This window comes from Eptesicus fuscus, chromosome 16 (assembly GCF_027574615.1).
Source record: "Eptesicus fuscus isolate TK198812 chromosome 16, DD_ASM_mEF_20220401, whole genome shotgun sequence".
Lineage (NCBI taxonomy): Eukaryota > Metazoa > Chordata > Mammalia > Chiroptera > Vespertilionidae > Eptesicus > Eptesicus fuscus.
This window is the reverse complement of record NC_072488.1, coordinates 35,416,259-35,441,393: the sequence shown is the minus strand read 5'-3', so window position 1 is coordinate 35,441,393 and position 25,135 is coordinate 35,416,259. Positions and strand designations below refer to the sequence as shown.

At 40.9% G+C, this 25,135-nt stretch overlaps 1 protein-coding gene across 2 annotated transcripts in view; it reads left to right on the top strand.

Annotated features, from left to right (window-relative positions):
* The window catches only part of USP34 (ubiquitin specific peptidase 34), a 243,367-nt gene that overhangs the window by 9,269 nt on the left and 208,963 nt on the right, over nucleotides 1-25,135 (top strand). For both annotated transcript variants that reach the window (XM_054728434.1, XM_054728433.1), the window contains exon 2: nucleotides 21,172-21,259. In XM_054728434.1, coding sequence (XP_054584409.1) covers nucleotides 21,172-21,259 — 88 coding nt within the window. The remainder of the gene's footprint in view (nucleotides 1-21,171; nucleotides 21,260-25,135) is intronic.

Sequence of the window (25,135 nt, the reverse complement as noted above, 5' to 3'; positions counted from 1 at the left end):
CAAACTGGCTAGGGCAGTGGTCGCAAACTCATTAGTCAACAGAGCCAAATATCAACAGTACAACGATTGAAATTTCTTTTGAGAGCCAAATTTTTTAAACTTAACTTCTTCTAACGCCACTTCTTCAAAATAGACTCGCCCAGGCCGTGGTATTTTGTGGAAGAGCCACACTCAAGGGGCCAAAGAGCCGCGTGTGGCTCGCGAGCTGCAGTTTGCCGACCATGGGGCTAGGGCATTAGTTGATTCTTTTTATTTTATTTTTTTTCCTTTTTAAAAAGAAATTCTTTATTGTTGTAAGTATTACTATGTCCCCCTTTTTCCACCATTGACCTCCTCCAGTCTCCCCTGCGCCGCCCCCCCTCCATTGTCTGTGCCATGGGCCATGCATATATGCATACAAGGTTCTTTTTTAAAAAAAAAAATTTTTTTTTTTGCATACAAGGTTCTTGGATGATTACTTCCCACCCACCCATCTTCCCTCACAGATTCCGTACTCTGTTCTATGCGTTCATGTTTCTGGATCCACTCAGTTTATCAGTTTATTTTGTTACTTAGATTCCACATATGAGTGTGATCATTTGATACTTGTTTTTCTCTGACTGACTTATTTAACTTAGCATGGTAACTCTCCAGGTCCCACTATGCTGTCTCAAAGGATAAGATATTCTTTTTTACTGCTGCATATTATTCCATGATAAAAATGTACCACAACTTTTTTATCCACTCATCTACTGATGGGCACTTGGGCTGTTTCCAGATGTTAGCTATTGTAAATTGTGCTGCTATGAACATAGGGGTGCATACATTCTTTCTGATTGGTGGGATCACTGGGTCAAATGGCAGTTCCATATTTAGTTTTTTGAGGAAACTCCATACTGTTTTTGAGGAAACTCCATTGTACCAGTCTGCAATCCCACCAGCAGTGTACTAGGGTTCCCTTTTCTCCACATCCTCACCAGCACTTAACCATTTGTTGATGGTAGCCATTTGGGCAGGTGTGCGGTGATACCTCATTGTTGTTTTAATTTGCATCTTTCTGATGAACAGTGACTGAACATTTTTTCATATGTCTCTTGGCCATCTGTATGTCCACTTTGGAGAAGTGTTTATTTTAGGTCCTTTGCTCATTTTTATAATATGTATATTTTTTATTGATTTAAGAGAGGAAGGGAGAGGGAGAGAGATAGAAACATCATTGATGTGAGAGAACCAGTGATCGGCTGCCTCCTCCATGCCCCACACTGGGGATCAAGCCCACAACCCAGGCATATGTCCTTGACCGGAATTGAACCCAGGATCAAATCAGCTAGGGCTGCCCATTTTTTAATTGGATTGTTTGTCTTCTTTTTGTTAAGTTGTATGAGTTCCTTCTATATTTTGGATATTAACCCTTTATTAGAGGTACCATTGCCAAATATGTTCTCCCCTACAGTGGGCTCCCTATTTGTTTTGTTGATGGTTTCTTTTGCTGTGCAGAAGCTTTTTATTTTGATGTAGTCCTATTTGTTTATTTTCTCCTTAGTTTCCTTTGTCCTAGGAGATGTCTCTGTACACATATTACTATAAGAGATATCTGAGATTTTGCTGTCTATGCTTTCTTCTAGGATTTTTATGGTTTCATGACTTACATTTAAGTCTTTTATTCATGTTGAGTTTATTTGTGTGGTGTAAGTTGGTAGTCAAGTTTCATTTTTTTGCATATATCTGTCCCATTTCCTAACACAATTTTATTTATTTTATTTTATTTATTTATTTATTTTTAAATGAATCTTTATTGTTCAGATTACAATTGTTTCTCCTTTTTCCCCACATATCTCCCCACCACCCTCTGCCCACCCTCCCTCTGCCCTTACCTCCCCCCCCCCGCTGTCCTTATCCATAGGTGTATGATTTTTGTCCAGTCTCTTCCCGCACCCCCCACACAGACACCCCTTTCCCCCTGAGAATTATCAATCCACTCCCATTCTATGCCTCTGATTCTATTAAGTTCACCAGTTTATTCTGTTCCTCAGATTTTTAATTCACTTGACTTTTAGATTCACTTGTTGATAGATATGTATTTGTTGTTCATAATTTTTATCTTCTTCTTCTTTTTCCTCTTTTTAAAGAATACCTTTCAGCATTTCATATAATGCTGGTTTGGTGGTGATGAACTCCTTTAGCTTTTTCTTATCTGTGAAGCTCTTTATCTGCCCTTCAATTCTGAATGATAACTTTGCTGGGTAGAGTAGTCTTGGTTGTAGGTTCCTGCTATTCATCACTTTGAATATTTCTTGCCACTCCCGTCTGGCCTGCATGGTTTCTGTTGAGAAATTAGCTGATAATTGTATGGGAGCTCCCTTGTAGGTAACTAACTGTTTTTCTCTTGCTGCTTGTAAGATTCTCTCTTTGTCTTTTGCTCTTGGCATTTTAATTATGATGTGTCTTGGTGTGGTCCTCTTTGGATTCCTTTTGTTTGGGGTTCTGTGCGCTTCCTGGACTTGTAAGTCTATTTCTTTCATCAGGTGGAGGAAGTTTTCGTTCATTATTTCTTCAAATAGGTTTTCAGCATCTTGCTCTCTCTCTTCTTCTGGTACCCCCATAATTCTGATGTTGGTTCGCTTGAAGTTGTCCCAGAGGCTTCTTACACTATCTTCAACTTTCTGAATTCTCTTCTCTTCATGCTTCTCTGGAGGAGTGTCCTTGGCCTCTTTGTATTCCAAATCTTTGAGTTGATTCTTGCGATCCTCTAGTCTGCTTTTGGGTCTCTGTATAATATTTTTTATCTCAGTCAGTGTATGTTTAATTTCTAGTTGGTCCTTTTTCATATCCTCGAGGGTCTCATTGAATTTATCGGCCTTTTCCATGAAATTCTTGAAAAACCTTATAACCGTGGTTTTGAACTCTGTGTCCAGTCGCTTGTTCTCCTCCATTTCTTTGGTTTGTGATCTGTTTCCTTGCCTTCTCATATTCTCTGCTTCCCTGATTTGGTAGGGTAGCTTTGTGTACTACGAGTCCTATTGGTTCAAAGGGTCAGCCTCCCAGTTACCTGAGGTGGACACTCTTGGTGTACCCTTGTGTACTGTGTGTCCCCCAGCAGGAGCTACAGCAAGGGCTAGTTTTCTCCTCCTTTGCTTGGGCGGTTTTGGAGCAGTCTGGAGCTGCAGTTGGTTAAGCTGCTCCAGAACAGGCCATTTATATGCAAAAGCCGCTGTGTGGAGCCTGGGCGGGTTTGTAGAATGTGTGGGGCGGGGTCTCAGGGCGTCACTAGGCTGGGGCGTGGCCAATGGTGATGGCTGCCGTCAGCCGTCTCTGCCTTTCCACGTTTCCAAGTCCCTGCGCCCCACGCTCCAGCGCAGTAAACAATGATTGCTGGGCGCACCTCTGCAAAAAAGTCACTCTCACTTTCCGACCCGATGGCCGAGAGTCCAGCTTCTCCCCGTAGGTGTCTGGGTCCCCCGAGTGTCCCCAGAAACTGGATTTCAGAGTGATCGGGAGCTTGTCTCCCTGCGGGTTGAAGAAAAGCCGCGCACCCAGCCCGCTGCCGGCCCGATTCGCGTGCCTCCGTACCTCAGCTTTTCAGCGATTATGCTCCTTTCTCTTCTTGGTTGTGAATCTTCCACTCAGCCAGCTTTCCCGTGGTTCTGGGTGGTAGAAGTTTTTGTCTTTTAGTTGTATTTTTGAAATTGTTGTGTGAGGCAGCAGATTAAGTTGTTTAACTATGCCGCCATCTTGGTTCCTCCTCCTCCTAACACAATTTATTGAAGAGACTGTGTTGACTCTATTGTATGCTCTTGCTCCTTTGTCAAATATTAATTGAGCATAATGGCTTGGGTCAATTTCTGGGGTCTGTGTTCTGTTCCATTGATCTATATGCCTATTCTTGTGCCAGTACAGGTTGTTTTGATTACAGTGGCTTTGTAATATAACTTGAAATCTGGTATTTTGATTCCTCCAACTTTGTTTTTTTTTCTCAAGGTTGCTGCAGCTATTTGGGGTCTTCTTTGATTCCATATAAATTTTTGGAGTATTTTTTCTAGCTCTGTGAAATATGCTGTTGTTATTTTAATAGGGATTGCATTGAATCTGTAGATTGCCTTGGGTAGTATGGACATTTTAATGTTGATCTACCAATCCATGAACACGGTATATTCTTCCACTTGTTTATATCTTTTTCAATCTCTTTTCTCAACATCCTGTAGTTTTCCAAGTACAGATCTTTTGCCTCCTTGGTTAAGTTTATTCCTAAGTATCTTTTTTGTTGCAATGGTAAATGGGATTGCTTGTTTAGTTTCTCTTGCTGAGAATTCACTATTGGTGTATAAAAAAGCCATTGATTTTTCGGTGTTGATTTGGTATCCTGCTACATTGCTAAATTAATTTATTAAATCTAGTAGTTTTTTGGTGGAGTCTTTGATCACTGTGGCTAGGACTTCTAGTACTACCTTTACTAATAATCTATACTAATAAAAGGGTAATATGCTAATTAGACCGGATGTCTTCTGGACATCCATCTGGAAATCCTTCCAGACAAAGCCACGGTAGTGGAGGCCAAGGCAGAAGCAGTTAGGGGCAACCAGGCTGGCAGTGGAGAGCAGTTAGGGGCGACCAGGCTGGCAGGGGAGGGCAGTTGGGGGCGACCAGGCCGGCAGGGGAGGGTGGTTAGGGGTGACCTGCCTGGCAGGGGAGGACAGTTGGGGATGACCAGGCCAGCAGGCAGAGGTAGTTAGGGGTGAATCAGGCAGGCAGGGGAGCAGTTAAGGGTATCAGGTTGGCAGGCAGAAGTGGTTAGGGGGCAATCAGGCAGGCAGGCAGGTGAGCGGTTAGGACCCCGTGGTCCCAGATTAGAGAGGGTGCAGGCAGGGCTGAGGGGGGGACCCCCCCCCCCCCGTGCACGAATTTTGTGCACTGGGCCTCTAGTGTTGAATAAGAGTGGTAAAAGCAGACATCCCTATCTTATTCCTGTTCTTAGGGGAAATGATTTTAGTTTTTGCCCATTCAGTATGATGTTGGCTGTAGATTTGTCATGTATGGCCTTTATCATGTTGAGATATACTTCCTCTATTCTCACTTTGCTGAGAGTTTTTATCAAAAATGGGTATTGGAATTTGTTGAATGCTTTTTCTGTGTCTATTTATAGGATCATGTGATTTTTGTCTTTCACTTTGTTTATGTGATGTATCAGGTTTATTGATTTGTCAATATTGTACCAGCCTTGCATCCTTGAAATAAATCCCACTTGGTCATGGTGTATGATCTTTTTAATATATTGCTGGATCCGATTTGCTAATATTTTGTTGAGGATTTTAGCATCTCATCGGTTGATTCTTTTTTTTGTGTGTGTGTAAATCTTTATTGTTCAGATTATTACAGTTGTTCCTCTTTTTCCCCCCCATAGTTCCCCTCCACCCGGTTCCCACCCCACCCTCTGCCCTTACACTCCCCCCCCCCACTGTCCTCATCCATAGGTGTATGATTTTTGTCCAGTCTCTTCCTGCACCCCCCAAACCCCTTCCCCCCCTGATGATTGTCAGTCCACTCTCTTTCTATGCCCCTGATTCTATTATATTCACCAGATTATTCTGTTCATCAGATTCTTTATTCACTTGATTTTTAGATTCACTTGTTGATAGATATGTATTTGTTGCTCATATTTTTTATCTTTACCTTTTTATTCTTCTTCCTCTTCTTAAAGAATACCTTGTAGCATTTCATATAATACTGGTTTGGCGGTGATGAACTCCTTTAGCTTTTTCTTATCTGTGAAGCTCTTTATCTAACCTTCAATTCTGAATGATGGCTTTGCTGGGTAGAGTAATCTTGGTTGTAGGTTCTTGCTGTTCATCACTTTGACTATTTCTTGCCACTCCCGCCTGGCCTGCATAGTTTCTGTTGAGAAAGCAGCTGACAATCGTATGGGTGCTCCCTTGTAGGTAACTGTTTTTCTCTTGTTGCTTTTAATCTCTGTCTTTTGCTCTTGGCATTTTAATTATGATGTGTCTTGGTGTGGTCCTCTTTGGATTCCTTTTGTTTGGGGTTCTGTGCGCTTGCTAGATTTGTAAGTATTTCTTTCACCAGGTGGGGGAAGTTTTCAGTCATTTTTTCGTCAAATAGGTTTTCAACGTCTTGCTCTTTCTCTTCTTCTGGCACCCCCATAATTCGGATGTTGGTACGCTTGAAGTTAGTTGTCCCAGAGGCTTCTTACACTATCTTCAACTTTTTGGATTCTTTTTTTCTTTTCCGATTGAGTGCTTTTTGCTTCTTTGTATTTCAGATCTTTGACTTGATTCTTGCGATCCTCTAGTCTGCTGTTGGATCTCTGTATATTATTTTTTATTCCAGTCAGTGTATGCGTAATTTCTAGTTGGTCCTTTTTCATATCCTCGAGGGTCTCGCTAAATTTATCGGCCTTTTCTAGAAAATTCTTGAAAAACCTTATTACCGTGGTTTTGAGCTCTATATCCAGTCGTTAGCTTTCCTCCATTTCTTTCATTTGTGACCTATTTCTTTGTCTCCGCATTTTGGCTGCTTCCCTGAGTTGATAGAGTTGTTTTGTGTGCGAGGTGTCCTATAGGGCCCAGTGGCTCAGCCTCCCCAGTTACCTGAGGTGCACACTCTTGGTGCACCCCTTTGTGGGCTGTGCGCACAGTCTTGTTGTAATCAAGCCTTGATTGTTGTTGGTATCACTGGGAGGAATTGACCTCCAGGCCAATTGGCTGTGAGGATCAGCTGTGTCTATGCTTGGAGAACTTCTATGCTGGAGACACCCTTATGAGACAAGACTTGCTTAAGTGGGGCTTTGGTGCTCACTGAGTCTGCCCCGTGAGTGTGTCCTTTATGGATCTGAGGAGTTGAAATCTGGATGGTCCTACTCTGACCCCTGGGTACACTGGCCTTGGATCTCCAAGGAGGTGCTAATTTAGCCTCTGCCTGAGGCCACCCAGCAGGAGCTATGGAGAGATATGCCGATTCCTCTTCTTTGTTTGGGTTTTGGAGATGCCCAGATGAGGCCCAGCTGTGAAGCAATGCAAGCTGCTGTGGGACCTTGGGCCTTCTTTTGGATGTTCTGGGTCTCTCTGACTCAGCTGCAGTTTGTTAGGTAATTTTAGTTGCAAAGGGCCAGGCCATTCATATGCAAAGCCTCTGTGCTCAGCTTGGATGGGGCCGAGTCTTAGGGCGGGGCAAAGAGAAATGGCTTCCCGTCAGCCCTTCCCTGAGAGGCCCCCGGGTCTCAGCGTCCCTTGGTAATCGCTGCAAGCACCTCTGAGAGAAAGCCGCCCTCGAGTAGCGCCCGCTGCCCGACAGTCCCGTTTCTCCCCATATGACTCTGGGTCCCCAGAGTCTCGCCTAGAACTTGAGTTCAGAGCAGTCGGGAGCTTGTGTCTCCCTGCAGATTGAAAAAGCCAGCCGCATACTCAGTTGCCAGCCCTCTCTGCGCATGCACATCCGTACCTCTTCTGAGTCTCAGTGTGCTTTTCTCTTCCCTTCTAGTTATAGAATTTCCACTTAGCCAGCCTTCCTGTGGTTCTGGATGATGTCTGTTTTGTCTTTTAGTTGTAGTTTTGAAGTGGTTGTGGGAGGCAGCAGTTCAGGTGTTTACCTATGCTGCAATCTTGGTTTCTCTCCTGCCTTTTGTAAATTGATATTCTTTGCTGCCACTGACACTTTTATTTATACCTGGAACTTACCAACTTCCTATGCCTTTCAAGTCTTTACTTACGTGTTATTTTTTCAGAGAGGCCTTTTTTGAACATCCAGTCTAAAGTAGTTCTGGTTCTTAACCTTCATAACACCACAGTTTAGAATTATGCATTTATTTTAATTTACTTGTTTAATGTTTATTTTATAAGACTATAAGTTCTTTTAAATTTTATTTTTTATTTTTATTGATTTCAGAGAGGAAGGGAGAGGGCAAAAGAGAGAAACATCAGTGATGAGAATAATCTATCGGCTGTCTCCTGCACACCCCCTCCTGGGGATTTAGCCCGCGACCCAGGCATGTGCCCTGACTGGGAATCAAACCTGGGACCCTATAGTCCACAGCCCAACACTCTATCCACTGAGCAAAATCATCCAGGGCCAACACTATGAAGTTCTTTGATTGCAACTGTTACATTAACTTTCACAATACCCATAAATACTAGGATTAATACTTACTTGTTAAAATAGCTGGAAAAACGTTAAGATCACTGTAGATGGTTAATGATAGAGAGGACAAGGGTTGGCTTGATGTGGTGGTTTGCCCTGTTTTGTCAGTTTTCTTGGATATTTCAAATATTGTCATTTCTTGTCTTTGTGGTGTCTTCCTCACCACCCCCATTGGGTTAAAAAATCTAAGATTGGGACTTACTTTTGAACTGGTTAGTAGTCTGTCACAAGAATCAAAAAGAAAAAAAAACAGTCCTTATGGCAGAAACTACAAAAATTTAAAAAAAGCTATGATTAAGCATTCCAGGTGTGTACTATCTTTGGGTGTGTACTATTAATCTATGCATTCATAACAGTATCAGGATTTCATTACTTTCTGGCTTATTCTGCCGTGTTTTCTTGGTTTTGACTTCAGTTTGGCCCTCTTAATGGAAGTAGAAATTTTGCTACTTTGCCATTTCTATACCACGCTATTTGGAGAATCACATATTTATACTACACATAGGAAAAGAGAATCTTTTTAAAAAAAATATATATTTTATTGATTTTTCACAGAGAGAAAGGGAGAGGGATAGAGAGTGGGAGAGGGATAGAGAGCTAGAAACATCAATGAGAGAGATACACTGACCAGCTGCCTCCTGCACACCCCCCACCGGGGATGTGCCCGCAACCAAGGTACATACATGCCCTTGACCGGAATTGAACCTGGGACCCTTCAGACCGCAGACCGACGCTCTATCCACTGAGCCAAACCGGTTTCGGTGGGAAAAGAGAATCTTTTTGGAAACATAGTGTACAAGAATAAGGAAGCATTTTTTTTCTAAAACTTCAATAGCAAATGGCACTTCATATATCATTGGCCTTATTCCTTGGAAAAGTTCAAAGAGGATGGATTTAGTTGTCTTAAACTGATTATGACCCATTCCTGAAGCTGATCCCACTGAAACCTACTAGCTAAAAAAGTAGACGTTTCTCAAAAAGAAATTTGGCATGTTGTGGCCATGAAGAAGGTGAAATTGTTTCTAGGCAGAATTTGTTTATGCATTTATTGGTTGCTTTTTGTATGTCCTGACTGGAGATCAAACCCACAACCTTTGCATATTGGGATGATGCTCTAACCAACTGAGCTACTAGGCCAGAGCTTGAAAACCATTTTGAACGTTACATTTACTGAATTGATTATTTTGGGTGTCTTCCTTAACTCTTTATATTTAAATACTTTTTTTTTCAGTATATAACAAATATATTGAATGTTTAACGTGTAAAACATTGTACAGTACACTATGATAGATGTAGAAATACATTTACATGGATATCTTCCCTGAAGGAAGGTTAGAGTTCAGTACAGATGAGGTAGTAGGATGGTAGTTGAGGGAGTGATTTCTGGAATTTGACTGACCTGAGTTGAAATTGTGTCCCTGTCATTTATTAGATGCTTGGCTGTGGTTAAGTTCCCTAACCTTAGGTTTTTTTTCCTTATTTGGAAATGAGGATAATAGCCTAAATACACACCTGATAGGGATTTTATGAGGATTAAATAAGTAATATACAAAAACACACAGTATGAGAAATTTCATAAAATATATGTAGTTGAAGCACAGTGGGAGGAATTTAGTTTTTGGTAAGATTGGAGAAGTGTTCATGGAATGGATAGAATTGAAGTTGACCTTGGAGCAATTTTAAAAAGATTGTCATTGGAGAAATGGTTATTTAGTAAAACAATTTGTAGGAAAAGTAAACATAGTTTGTCTTTCTTGAAACTTCACAAAGAATTGTCTCTGTTTGTATTTATTTCCTTTCATTTCCTCTAGAACCTTGCTCTTCAGGTCTCTTTCTCTCTTTCTCAAATATGTTTTTATTGATTTTAGAGAGGTAGAGGAAGCAAGAGGGATAGAGAGATGAAACATTGATGAGAAACAGCAATTAGCTGCCTCCTCCACATCCCCCACTGGGTATTGAGCCCACAACCAGAAATTGAACCAGGACCTCTTGGTTCATGGGTTGATGGCAACCATTGACCTACCCCAGCTGGGCATCTATCTCTCTTTGATTTACCTCCAGCATCTTAAATTCTCCTTAAGCTTCTGAAATCTGGCTTTTGCTGTTGATTAAAAACTATATTGTCACAGGTTACCAGGGGCCTCCTGTTTACCAAAGCAAATAGGGAGATTTTTCTCTCTAACTTTTAACATTAACCAATGCTTTCCCTTCCTGTTTTATTAAAACAATTTTTTTCTTTTACTAATGGATGTAATATATGTGATCAGTGTAGAAAGCTTTGAAAATACTGATATAAAACATTTGTAATTACATTGTTAAAATTTTACAGTAGTCCCCTTCATCTGTAGTTTTGCTTTCTGCGATTTGAGATACTAGCAGTCATCAACCATGGTCTGAAAACATTGAGTGGAGAATTCCAAAAAGAAAAAATTTGTAAGTTTTAAATTGTGAGCTGTTCTGAGTAGTGTGATAAAATCTTGCACCTTCCCCCTCTGTCCCACTCAGGATGTGCATCTTCCCCAAAGTACTAGAGTAGTGAGGTTGGCAATTTGGAATGCAAAAGAGAAGGTGTAAAGCAGGCATCCTCAAACTACGGCCCGCGGGCCACATGCGGGTGTTTTTGCCGTTTTGTTTTTTTACTTCAAAATAAGATATGTGCAGTGTGCATAGGAATTTGTTCATAGTTTTTTTTTAAACTATAGTCCGGCCCTCCAACGGTCTGAGGGACAGTGAACTGGCCCCCTGTTTAAAAAGTTTTTGAGGACCCCTGGTGTAAAGTATATGTATATACAGGAAAAAAAAAGTATATTAGTATATAAGATTCAGTACTATCCACAGTGTTAATGCATCCACTGGGGATCTTGTAATGTATTGCCCATGGATAAGGGGAGACTACTGTATATAATTCCAGCTAATTTTCTCATTTTAAAATTATTATTTTTAAAAATATATTTTCATTGATTTTAGAGAGGAAGGGGGAGAGAAAGCGAGCTAGAAACATAAATCATGAGAGAGAATCATTGATTGGCTGCCTCCTGCTTGTTCCTGTGGGGATCAAGCCCGCAATCAGCGTGTCTTGTGTCCTTGATCGGAATCGAATCCGGGACCCTTCAGTCCATAGGCTGATGCTCTATCCACTGAGCCAAACCAGCTAGGGCCCAGATAATTTTCAATGAATACATATAAAATTGAGCTCATACATAGTATTTGCTTTTTTAAATGAGCATTTTCTCATATCCTTATGTGTATCTGAAACTAGAATTTAAAGGCAGTCTATTCATATTTTGAATATAATACAAGTAGTGTTTTCCTGTAAAAAAGTTATGAAAATATTTTTGCGAATAGAAATCTGGGACATATCCTGGGTCAAAAGATAAAAATATTTAAGGCTTCTGATTGCTTAATTGCATTTTAGAGAGGTTATACTAATTTATACCCCAATAGCAGTATTTGAGAGTGCCTGTTTGCATTAGATATTCCATTTTTAGAAATCTATGTAGTAGAGAGAAAAATGATATAGTCACTCCCCTAAACTTTTTGGTTCTTGCAAGAGTTTCGATATAGATATTTTAAAATATGTTTTTACTGATTTCAGAGAGGAAAGGAGAGGGAAAGATAGAAATATCAATGATGAGAGAGAATCATAGATTGGCTGCCTCCTGCACACCCCCTACTGGGGATTGAGCCCTCAATCTGGGCATGTGCTCTTGATTGGAATCGAACCCGGGATTCTTCAGTCTGCCGGCCAATGCTCTATCCATTGAGCCAAACCAGCCAGGCCAAGAGTTCAAATATTGAGGATTTTTTTCATTATTTGTATCAACATATTTGATTCCTAAGTTTTAGAAGTAAGTAGTTTATTATTCAGAAAGGCTTTGCCCACTCTGAGATCAGATATTTACTTTTTAAACTTTTATGGATTTAAAAAATTTTTAATCCACCTGAAATTTATTTTGGCAAATGTTTTTTGAAGTGAGTTCTAACAATTTTTCCAAAGTATTACTCAGTGTTCTTATCACCCATCTTTTTTCCACTGATTTGAAATGCCACCTTTACTTTATTAAAAATACTTGAGTGTAGTCCTAGAGGTCTATTTTTAAGCTTTGCAATTATCTGGTCTTAATTTAGTTGCTTTATGGTACATTTTCATACCTGATAGGATTAGACCAAATAGCTACTGAAAAGTTATTTATTCTTTGAAGTAAAACCTAAGAATCCTGCCTTAGCTGGTTTGGCTCAGTGGATGGAGTGTTGGACTGCGGACTCAAAGGTCCCAGGTTCCATTCTGGTCAAGGGCACATGCCCAGCTTGCGGGCTCAGTCCCCAGTAGGGAGTGTGTAGGAGGCAGCCAATCAATGATTCCCTCTCATCATTGATGTTTCTACCTCTCTCCCTCTCCCTTCCTCTCTGAAATCAATAAAAAAATATATTTAACAAACAAACAAAAACACTTAAGAATCATTTTGTTTGTTGCATTACCTCTCCTTTCCATTGGAATTTTAATTGAAAATGCATATTATATATAGAGCTAACATCTTGATTTTGCCTGTTTAGCAAGCATAATGTGTTTTTAAATTTATATGATCTTCTTTCTATGCTTTCTTTGTGAACTTCTGTGGGTTTTTCCCCCTTTATGCAAGTTCTGCGTCTTTCCTTTACATTTATTCCTAGGTATTTTTGTTTATTGTTTCTATTTTAAGTGAGATATCCACAGACCTTTTTATTATTTTACTGTATTGTTAATAGCTTTACATTAAAAGTCACCCATTACGCCCTGGCTGGTGTTGCTCAGTTGGTTGAGCGTCATCCCGTGCACTGAAAGGTTGCCAATTTGATTCCTGGTCAGGGCACATGCCCGGGTTTCGGACTCATTCCCCAGTGGGGGGCGTGCAAGAGGCAGCTGATTGTTGTTTCTCTCTCACATCAATATTTCTCTCCCTTCATCTCTAAAAATAAACTATTTAAAAAAACCTATTACCTCACCCATTAAAACTCTACAACTCCATGGCTTTCAGTATATTCATAGAATTATGTAACCATCACCACAATCAATTAGAACACTTTCATTACCTCAAAAATAAACAGATATCACTTAATCCCCCCCAAATCCACCCAACCCAAAGCAATAATCTACTTTCTTTATGTGTTTGCTTATTTTGAACCTTTCATGTAAATGGGATCACAATACACTGTCTTTTGTGACTACTTTCTTTAACATGTTTTCAGGATTCATTCATCGTGGAGCATGTATTAGTACTTCATTTCTTTTCATGGCTTAATATTCCATTGTATGTATATATACACCACATTTTGTTTATTCATCATTTGATAGACATTTTGCTTGTTGTTACCTTTTAGCTGTTGTGAATAATGCTTCTGTGAACATTTTTGTAAAAGTTTTTCTGTGGACTTATGTTTTCATTTCTCTTGGGTATATAGCTAGGAGTTGAATTACTAGGTCAAATGGTAACTCTTTAATTTTTTTCAAAAACTGCCAGACTTCCTCCCAAAATGCTATACCATTTTATATTTCCTTTAGCAGTGTATGAGGGTTCCATCTTCTCCACATCTTTACTAACACTTGTTATTTTGACTACGTGCATACCTTGGAGATTTTGTTGGTTTGGTTCCAGATCACTATAATAAAACAAATATCACAATAAAGGAAGTTATAACTTTTTTCCCCTAGTGCCTATAAGTTTTGTCTACACTATACTGTAGTCTGTTAAGTATGTAATAGCATTGTGTCTTAAAAAAACAATGTACCCTGGCTGGTGTTGCTCAGTCATTGAGTGTCGACCCATGAACCAAGAGGTATCTGGTTTGATTCCCGATCAAGGGTGTGTACTTGAGTTGCAGGTTCACTCCCCAACCGTGGTTGGTGGTTTGCAGGATGCAACCAATCTATGTGTCTCTCTCCTCCCTTCTTCCCTCCCTTCCTTCCACTCTGAAAAACAATGGGAAAAAAATCCTTGGGTGAGGATTAACAAAAATAAATAAATAAATAAAAATTATTGCTAAAAATTGCTAACCATCATCTGAGCCTTCAGTGAGTCAATTATCTTTTTTGCTGGTGGAGGTTCTTGCCTTGATGTTGATTAAAACACAATAATTGCAAGCTCATTGCAAAACAAGGTACATCTGTCTTATTCTAGTCATCCTAGCCGATGTAAAGTGTTATATCTTTGTGGTTTTGGTATTTCCCCGATGAATGATGACCATCTTTTATGTATGTACGTACTTGTCATTTGTATATCTTCTTTGGAGAAATGTCCATTTAGATCCTTTGCTCACTTTTTAATTGAGTTATTTGTCTTTTTATTGAGTTGTAAGAGTTATTTTAGACACATACCTTATTGGATATAGGATTTGCAAATATTTTCTTTCATGCTGTGGGCTGTCTTTTCACTTTTCAATAGTGTGCTTTGAAGCACAGAAGTTTTTAATATTGATGAAGTTCAACTTATCTTTTGTTGCTTATGCTTATACTAGAGGCCTGTTACACGAATTCGTGCAAAGGTGGGGTGGGACGCAATTGGCCCTCCGGGCAGGCGGTGGGATGCCCTTGCTAGCCCGGGATCCGGATTCGTCCTGCTTACATTCTCGCTGGTTGTTGGTAGCCACCTGGCAGCTGCTTTTATATTGTTTCTTCCTTGCGGAGTGTCTAGGGAAGGGAAGTGGTCGCAGTGCCAAGGCCGACTTCTAAGAGGCGGGCAGCGCTGTTGGGATTGTGCCGGCGGTGCTGGTCCGTTGTTGCCTGGCCCATTCCCCAGAGATTGGACCTGCAGGACTACTGAGGGTGTGAGTGGCTGCCGCCAGGCTGGTGAGCTGCTGGGAAGGGCCAGTCAGCTGAGCAGCGCTCCTGCTGTGTGGGAGCACACTGACCACCAGGGGGCAGCTCCTGCTTTGAGGGCCTGCCCCCTGGTGGTCAGTGCACGTCATAGCGACCTGTCACTCCGGTCGTTCTGGTCGTTTGGTTGCTTAGGCTTTTATATATATAGAAGATATATAGATTGCCAAATTTAGTGGCACAAAGATTTATTCCTCTGCTTTCTTGTAAGAGTTTTATAGTTTTGGTTCTTACATTTGGGCCTTTAATCTATTTTGAGTGAATATTTTGTACATGGTATGAGGTAAGGGTCCAACTTCATTCTTTTGCATGAAGCTATCCATTTGTTTTAGCACCATTTGTAGAAAAGACAGTCCCTGTTGAGTAGTGTTGGCATTTTTGTTGAAAATCAGTTGACCATAGGTACATGGGTTTATTTCTGGATTCTCAGTTCTGTTCCATTGATTTAAATGTCTACTCATCTGCCAGCACTACACTATCTTGATTATTGTAGTTTTGTTAGTAAGATTTGTAATTTGAGACTGTGAATCATCTTTGTTCTTTTTCAAAATTATTTTGGCTACTCTGGATCCCTTGAGTTTCCATATGAATTTTGGGATCAGCTTGTCAATTTTTACAAAGAAGCCAAATGGAATTCTGAGAGGGTATGGTAAAATCTATAGATAAAGCTGAAAAGCATTGCCATTTTAACAATAATAAGTCTTCTGATCTATGAACATGGGATGTCTTTCCATTTATTTAGATTTTCTTTAATTTCTTTTTTCACTTTTTTTTTTTTTTTTTTACAAACCGTTGTGTCAAGGGCTGACTTTCAATAGATTGCAGCAAGGGAGCTGTTCTGCTACGTATGAAACTCTGACCCAGAAGCAGGTAGTCTACAAATGATTTAGCACCAGGTTCTTCAAGAACGTGTGTTGCGTGAAGGGCATTGTGTTTTCCAGGACGAGGGGCTCTGCACTGGACCCGGGTCCCAACGTGCGGCAGGGTTCTTTAACTTCTTTCACAATGTTTTCAGAATATAAGTTTTGCACCCTGGTAATGAACAATGCAAAAGTGTGAAACGTAAACAGTTCCATTTACAATAGTATAAAAACCCTAAATTCTCTGACTTTATAACTTCATATGTCTTGTACTTCACAGATTTTTATGTATGATCAAGTCTGCTGTTGCTATTGTCTATTACATTTTTACTTCATTCATTGTATTCTTTAGCTCCAGACTTAGGTTCTTATTTTTTAAAATGATATTTGTCTTTTCAAAAACTCATTTTGTTATGTATTGTTTTTCTGATTTTTGTTTATAGGTCAGAGCTTCCTTGGACTATTTTGAAATCTTTATCAGACAAATCGCAGATCTCCATCTCTTTGGGGTTAGTTACTGAAAAATTACTGAGTTGTTTTATTGGTTTAGGTTCTTTGATTTTTTTTCATATTCTTTGAAGAATTTTTTTTAATAAATCTTAATTGTTCAGATTATTAGAGTTGTTTCTCCTTTTTCCCCCCCTAGCTCCCCTCCACCAGGATCCCAATCCACCCTCTGCCCTTACCTCCCCCCACTGTCCTCATCCATAGGTGTACGATTTTTGTCCAGTCTCTTCCTGCACCCTCATACCCTTTCCCCCTGAGAATTATCAGTCCACTCCCTTTCTATGCCCCTGATTCTATTATATTCACCAGTTTATTCTGTTCCTCAGATTTTTAATTCACTTGATTTTTAGGTTCACTTGTTGATAGATATGTATTTGTTGTTCATAATTTTTATCTTTCCTTTTTCCTTCTCTCTCTTTTAAAGAATACCTTTCAGCATTTCATATAATACTGGTTTGGTGTTGATGAACTCCTTTAGCTTTTTCTTATCTGTGAAGCTCTTTATCTGACCTTCAATTCTGAATGATAACTTTGCTGGGTAGAGTAATCTTGGTTGTAGGTTCTTGCTATTCATCACTTTGACTATTTCTTGACCACTCCCACCTGGCCTGCATAGTTTCTGTTGAGAAATCAGCTGACAATCGTATGGGTCCTCCCTTGTAGGTAATTAACTGTTTTTCTCTTGCTGCTTTTAATATTCTCTCTTTGTCTTTTGCTCTTGGCATTTTAATTATGATGTGTCTTGGTGTGGTCCTCTTTGGGTTCCTTTTGTTTGGGATTCTGTGTACTTCCTGGACTTGCAAGTCTATTTCTTTCACCAGGTGGAGGAAGTTTCCAGTCATTATTTCTTCAAATAGGTTTTCGGTATCTTGTTCTCCCTCTTCTTCTGGCACCCCCATAATTCTGATGTTGGTATTCTTGAACTGTCCCAGAGACTCCTTATACTATCTTCAACTTTTTGGATTCTTTTTTCCGATTGAGTGTTTTTTGCTTCTTTGTATTTCAAATCTTTGACTTGATTCTTGCAATTCTCTAGTCTGCTTTTGGGTCTCTGTATAATATTTTTTATTTCAGTCAGTGTATGTTTAACCCTACCAGACAGTTGTACCGATTTTTCGGTAATTTCCGAATCTGCCGCTATACCGCTGTACCTAATTTTCGGTACTTTGCCTAGACCTATTTTCTACAATGTCTCCGAGTTCCATCTTATTCTAACCACTTGTTTGCATGTAACTAACATTTTTCTATATCATGTTGATATTTTCGCTTCAATGCTCAGGAGCCCAGGTATAGGGGACAGTTAGGTTCAGGGCCTCAGGTCTGGTAGGGTTAATTTCTAGTTAGTCCTTTTTCATATCCTCGAGGGTCTAAATTTATCGGTCTTTTCTAGGAAATTCTTGAAAAACCTTATAACCGTGGTTTTGAATTCTATATCCAGTCGTTTGTTTTCCTCCATAGTCGTTTGTTTTCCTCCATTTCTTTCGTTTGTGATGTTTCTTTGTCTCCGCATTTTTTGCTGCTACCCTGAGTTGGTAGGGTAGCTTCGTGTGCTAGGTTTCCTATATGGCCCAGTAGTTCGGCCTCCCCAGTTACCTGAGGTGGACACTCTTGGTGCACCCCTTTGTGGACTGTGTGTACAGCCTTGTTGTAGTTAAGTCTTGTTTATTGTTGGTATCACTGGGAGGAATTGACCTTCAGGCCAATTGGCTGTGAGATTCAGCTGTGTCTAAGCCGGGAGACCTTCTGTGCTGGAGACAATCTTATAGGACCAGACTTGCAAAATTGCAAAAGCCTCTGTGCTCAGCTTGGATGGGGCAGAGTCTCAGGGCTGAGCAGACAGTCTTGGCTTCCTTCCTGTTAGCCCTGCCCTTGTGCGCGTGCCTCCAGACCTCTGCCTTCGCGGCTCCCCTGAGTTTCTGCCTGACAGTCCAGATTCCCCCGTAAGAGCATGGGTCCCTAGGGGCTCGTCCAGAACTGGGGTTCAGTGCAGTCGGCAGTCAGGAGCTTCCGACTCCCTTCTGCTAGGGAAAACCTGCTGCAACCTCCACAGTCAGTCTTCTCTGCGCGCACTCGAACGCGCCTCCAGACCCCTGCCCGCTGCGGCTCTCCCGAGTCTCAGAGTCTCCGTGTGCCTTTCTCTCTTCCTGACAGTCCAGACTCCCCCCGTATGAGCCTGGGTCCACGGGGTTTCGGCTGGAACTGGGGTTCAGTGCAGTCAGAACTGGGGTTCAGTGCAGTCAGGGGCTTCCTTCCTCCTCCCGCCAGAGAAACTCAGCCGCCCTTCCTCTCTGTGCTCGTGTCTCTGTTCCTCAGCCCTTTGCAGCTCCTCTGATTCTCCGTGAGCTTTTTTCTTTCCTTCTAGTCGTAGAATTTCCACTCAGCCAGCTTTCCTGTGGTTCTGGATGATGTCTGTTCTGTCTTTTAGTTGTAGTTTTGAAATTGTTGTGCGAGGCAGCTGTTTAGGTGCTTACCTATGCTGCCATCTTGGTTTCTCTCTCTCCTTTTTTTTTTTTTTAATACATTTTATTGATTTCTCACAGAGAGGAAGGGAGAGGGATAGAGAGCTAGAAACATCGATGAGAGAGAAACATCGACCAGCTGCCTCCTGCACACCCCCCACTGGGGATGTGCCCGCAACCAATGTACATGCCCCTGACCGGAATCAAACCTGGGCCCCTTCAGTCCGCAGGCCGACGCTCTATCCACTGAGCCAAACCGGTTTAGGCTCTCCTGTCTTTTTTAAAAAAATATATATTTTTAATGATTTCAGAAAGAAAGGGAGAGGGAGAGAGAGAGAAACGTCAGTGATGAGAGAGAGTCATTGATCGGATGCCTCCTGCATGTCCCCACACTGGGGATTGAGCCCACAATCTGGGAATGTGCCCTGACTGGGAATCGAACCCATGACCTACTGGTTCACAGGTCGATGCTCAACTGCTGAGCCACGCCATCTGGGCTGATCTCTGATTTTATACCAACACTAGAGGCCTGGTGCCTGAAATTAATATTTAATAAAGAGAAGTAATCAAATAGATGTTGAAGGTTTAAAGAGCAAAGAAACCCAGAGGACACCCAGAAAATGATGATGACAATGATGATAACTGCAGGAAACATCCATTCTCCCCTGAGGCTGGAGAAACAAAGAAAAGAGGGTCGTCTAGGACTTCAGGGAAGGGATGCTGCCTGCCTAATCCTGGTACTTCTAAGAGAGTGGTACCATGAGATAGGTTCTTAGAAGCTGGAGCCTGGCTGGAATCAATGCTGCTACTGAGTGTTGCTTTCAGATATAGCAAGCTAAAGATTCCTTGGTCTCTTTCTACCTTCCAGTCTTTTTCTAGTGCTGTGTAGGCACTGGAGGAAGATCTTAACAGGAAGCCAGCTGGAAATGAAAAATGTAACTTGTAAAAGTCCCAGCCCCAGCATCAGAAAACAGAGAACAGAAGGGTGGATTTGCAGTTTTGAGAGACAATCCTATCTAATAAAGAGGGAATATGCTAATTGACCATCACTGTCACAAAGATGGCTGCACCCACAGCTGAGGCCAAGTTACCATAAGGAACCTTAACAAGCAATCAGCAGGGACCTGAGGCTATGCCCTCCCCCGCGGGGCTTGACAGGGGACCTCAGGCCGTGTCCCCCACCTGGCAGGGCTTGACAGGGGACCTCAAGGTGCGCTTCCCGTCCTCATGCTGGGCTAGGGGACCTCAGGCTGCACCCCCCTGCCCCAGAACCAGGCCAGTGGACCTCAGGCGGCACCCCCCACCAGGTGGGGCTTGACAGGGGACCTCAGGCCACGCCCTCAACCCCCTCACCAGGCCGCGGGACCTCAGACTACACCCTCTGCCCGGCAGGGCTTGACAGGGGACCTCACGCCGTGCCCCCGGCCCCAGCACCGGGCCAGGGGACCTGAGGTTGTACCCCCCTGCCTGCCTGGGCTTGACAGGGGACCTCAGGCTGTGCCCCCCACCCAGCGGGGCTTGACGAGGAACCTCAAGGTGTACCCCCAGTGCTGGGTCAGGGGAACTCAGGCCACGCCCCCGCCCAGCAGGGCTTGGTGGGGGACCTGAGGCTGCGCCCCCCCTCCCAGTGCTGGGCTGGGGGACCTCAGGCCATGCCCCCCACCTAGCGGGGCTTGACAGGGGATTTCAGGCTGTGTCCCTCACCTGGCGGGGCTTGACGGAGGACCTCAAGGCATGCCCCCCGCCCCAGTCTGGGCTGGGGACCTCAGGCCATGCCCCCCGTCCTGGTGTCGGGCCAGGGGACCTGAGCTGCCCGGCAGGGCTTGACAAGGGTGGGACTGGCCGGGTCTGGATCTAGCCCAATGTGGGGGAGGGGACGACGAGGTCTGGGTCTCACACGATTTCGAGGTGCATGTGGGTGGGTGGGGACTTGATTCTGGGTCCTGTGGTGAGCCCCAGACTCTGACAGGAGGAAGGTTTTCATATACATTTTACTAATTTTCTTTCATCTCTGATACTTCTATTATAGAGAAAGGGCAAATAGCAATATTAAATTATTTCCTCTAATTAATCCCCTTTTAATGTGCATGAATTTCGTGCACCGGGTCACTAGTACCAGAATAATTGCAAAATGTCTCCCCACGCCCTCCGCTCAGAATTGTATATATTAAAAGTCTCTTCTTAAGCTCAAATTAGTCATTAGTTAAACCAAGACTTATTATCTTTGATGAAAACAAAAAAATAAGTCACCTGAAATATTTACATTTTTAAAATCTAGCCTTTATTTTTTTAAATGAAGTATTGGCTTTGACATTGGTTTAGCATTGTTTATTCATAATTACAAATTATCTTTTCTACTTTATTTTAGTATCAGATATAGAAGGTGGTGATGGACTGCAGCTCAGAAAGGAACATACTCTCAGAATATTTGCTTATATCAATTCCTGGACACAGAGGTATGTATTCTTAAGTATGTTGAAGAATACTTTATGATTTGTATTTTAAATTTGCTTTGTCATCAAGTTCTCCTTTTAGAATGTTGGGTTGTATACCTTTAGTCATTAAATGACAATTTATCAATATTTATTAAATCTTCTTCCTTAGTCATTTATGTTTTTTTTTATAAAACATAAAAATAAAAATTTATTTTTTTCTTTAACACTCTCCATTATTAACACATATGGATGTGGTCAAAATTTTAAAGATTATTATTTTGAGAGATTAAATAATTGTTATGGCATAGCTAAAGACCTAAAACAAACTTAACCCTTAAAAAAAAAAATCACTAATGTGATAAGAGGACACTTTGACCCTTCTGGAAGCCACTTGCTATTTGTTCCTTTCCTGTTATGTATATTAGATCCATTTAAAAATAATACATATAAAGAATAAAACTTTAGGGAACACAATAATTAATATAACCAAACTTTGTTTCAAGTATTTGCAAATTTTTGTTCAACATGATTTTTGTTGGTTATGGCTAAATATTTTTTTCTCTTGTGTGCCTAGCCTGTTTAAACTTCTTGGTCCTTCTAAAATTTTTATGGGTAGAGAATATTTGAGGTATTGTGTGTGCAATGATTATTGAACATGTTAAATGCAGTGATAACATAAATGAACATCCTGAGCCACAAAAGGTAGCTGATGGTAGTTTATCAGAATAGTTTAATTTCAAAAAAGCATTTCCTGTGCAAAAAAAATACCTTTCGCATCTTTTTTTCCTTTTGTCAATAAAATTGGTACACATATTTGTTTAAAAACATTGTAGATTTTAGTTATTTAAAATTTATGTGCTGTCATTATTGCCATCTCTTCCGAGTCTCAACCTGAATTTTTTTTTTTACTTAAGTTTAGCAATGGTTGTTGTTCCTTTCATTATGGGTAAAATAGATGATTGGATATTTTATAATACTAATATATTAATGATTTAAAATTCACATTAATAGCAAAAGGATTTGAAATGTCATTTTTGAGTCAGAATTTTGAATTTTTTGTAACTATAGTTAGGTGGCAACATGTGATACTAGAATAAAACCAGACTTTTAATTTCAGGATTTATAGTGTGCCACTAAATAAAAACGAAATTCAGAGAAATGATATTTTACTAACATCTCACTACTGATTATTGGTGGAGCTGGGTAGGAGTTACATGTTTGCATTTGTAGTCCACTTTTATCTTAGATGTTTACTCTTAATCCCTGTATCAGGAATTTTTAGCGTGAAATCTGTGGATAGGAATAAGATTATAAAGGAAATTTTGATATGCACAATTTTAGACATTAATTTGTATGTTTCATCAGAATATCAAAGTGTTTGACCCTAACTGTTAGAGATGCTCTCTGCCTTTATCTCATTCTGCTCCAGTGTGTAGTGGTTAAGAATATGGCTTGGGAGCTACATAGGTGTGGATTCTAGTCCTGCTTTATCACATGTGTACTAGATGATTATGACAAGTTAAATAACTTCTGTAAGCTCCTCCCCATTTGTGAAATGGGAATAATAAAGCAAATACTACATTAGGTTGTAAAGAAAGAAAGTGCTTAGCATAGTACCTGATGAACTTAATAAACCAGCTATTTTAGTTAAAAGTATTAATGTTTATTTTAGGAAATGAAATATATATTGAAGAGTACATAAGCTAAAGCGTGAGAAGTTGAACTGAAAACACAGTTTGTAATGTTTATAATTCTACTCACATGATAAGTTATGAAAAGTTTTTTTAGCTGGTAGTAAACAGTACCAAAAAGTAGATGGTTACATTCTATCATGCTGATAGAAGAGAGAGAATAAAATAGTCAGATCACAGTGCTCTGTGGAAAAATTTTTTGCCTATCCTCCTACCCTTATTTCTACCCATATCTCCCAGTTTATTTTTTGGGCATCAGAAAAATATTGTTGCCTATATTAAAACTAGAGGCCTGGTGCACGAAATTCAGGCACGAGTGCGGTCCCTAGTGGCTGGCAATGGAAGTGCTGGTCACTGTCTGTGGGGTGATCAGCGGGGCGATTGGACTCTGGCCTGGCTCCCTTGGTGTCTGGGAGCTGGGCGGCGACCCCATCCCCTGCCGCCACTGCTGCTGTTCGCCATTTGCCGGGCAGTCAGTGGGGTGATGGGGCCATGTTTCATGCCGCCCCCTTGTTGTCTACGCACAACATAGCGAGCGGTCAAATTCTCTGTTGAGGGGACAGTTTGCATATTATGCTTTTATTATATAGGATAGGATTGTAAATAAATGGCTACTCATAAAGTACAGTTATTCTACAAAAGAGATGTTAAATTTGGGGGCCCATGGCTATGGAAATCCATAAATATACCTTAGTGCCGTGGTCGGCAAACTGCGGCTCGCGAGCCACATGCGGCTCTTTGGTCCCTTGAGTGTGGCTCTTCCACAAAATACCACAGCCTGGGAGAGTCTATTTTGAAGAAGTGGCATTAGAAGAAGTTTAAGTTTAAAAAATTTGGCTCTCAAAAGAAATTTCAATCGTTGTACTGTTGATATTTGGCTCTGTTGACTAATGAGTTTGCCGACCACTGCCTTAGTGCATTAATGAACCCATGGAATTTGGTATAAAATGTTCTTTATAGGGCCCTGACTGGTTTGGCTCAGTGGATAGAGCGTCGGCCTGTGGACCGAAGGGTCCCAGGTTCAATTCCAGTCAAGAGCATGTACCTTGGTTGTGGGCACATCCCCAGTGGGGGGTGTGCAGGAGCAGCTGATCGATGTTCTTCTCATCGATGTTTCTAACTCTCTCTCCTTCTCCCTTCCTCTCTTTAAAAAATCAATAAAATATATTTAAAAAAATGTTCTTTTTAGGTTTTCTGGGAGAAAATAATAACGCTTTCATAAGATTATCAATGGTCAAGAATAATTCTTTTTAATGTATTGACTAGAATATAGGTAAAAGAATTTTTTGCTTAAAAACAGTATATTGATAAGAATTTATAAGCATCACAAACATTTTAATATTTTATATTCTTTTTACTCCTGTTTAAAAGATACACTTATAAAAATCTAAGAAAATACAGGGAATCAGAGTTTATAAAAGCATGCCGCCATCCATAGTAAAAACTATTAACTTCTTTTTTTGTTTTGACTAATCTAGATATGAGACTGTGAACAGTACAGTTTAAAATTTTACAAAATGTGATTTTACTGCATGTCTGTTGGATATCTGGTTTTTCACATATAGTCTACTGTGATCAGTCTCTCCATGTCATCAAATATTTATGTTATCATTTTACATTGCTGTATAGCAGCCCAGCCGATGTGGCTCAGTGGTTGAACCATGCACCAGGAGGTCATTGGTTCGATTCACCATCGACCTTTGCACCAGGAGTTCTGTGGTGTGATTCCCCATCGGGACACATGCCCTGGTTGTGTGTCGTGCAGGAGGCAGCTGATCAATGTTGATGTTTCTCTCTGTGAAATGAATAAAAACATATTAAAGTTAATTACTGTATAGCAGTCACACAACTGCCACTCCTTTGTCTTGTCTGTAAAATCAGGAAAGTTAGTTATGTATGTTGGTTTAACACAGTGGTTCTTAACCTTTCTAATGCCTCGACCCTTTAATACAGTTCCTCATGTTGTGGTGACCCACAACCATAAAATTATTTTCGTTGCTACTTCATAACTATAATTTTGCTGCTGTTATGAATCGTAATGTAAATATCTGTGTTTTCCGATGGTCTTAGGCGACCCTTGGGCTCTACAGCAGCGGTTCTCAACCTGTGGGTCGTGACCCACAGGTTGAGAACCGCTAGCAGGGTCGCCTAAGACCATCGGAAAACACAGATATTTACATTACGATTCATATCCAGCAAATTACAG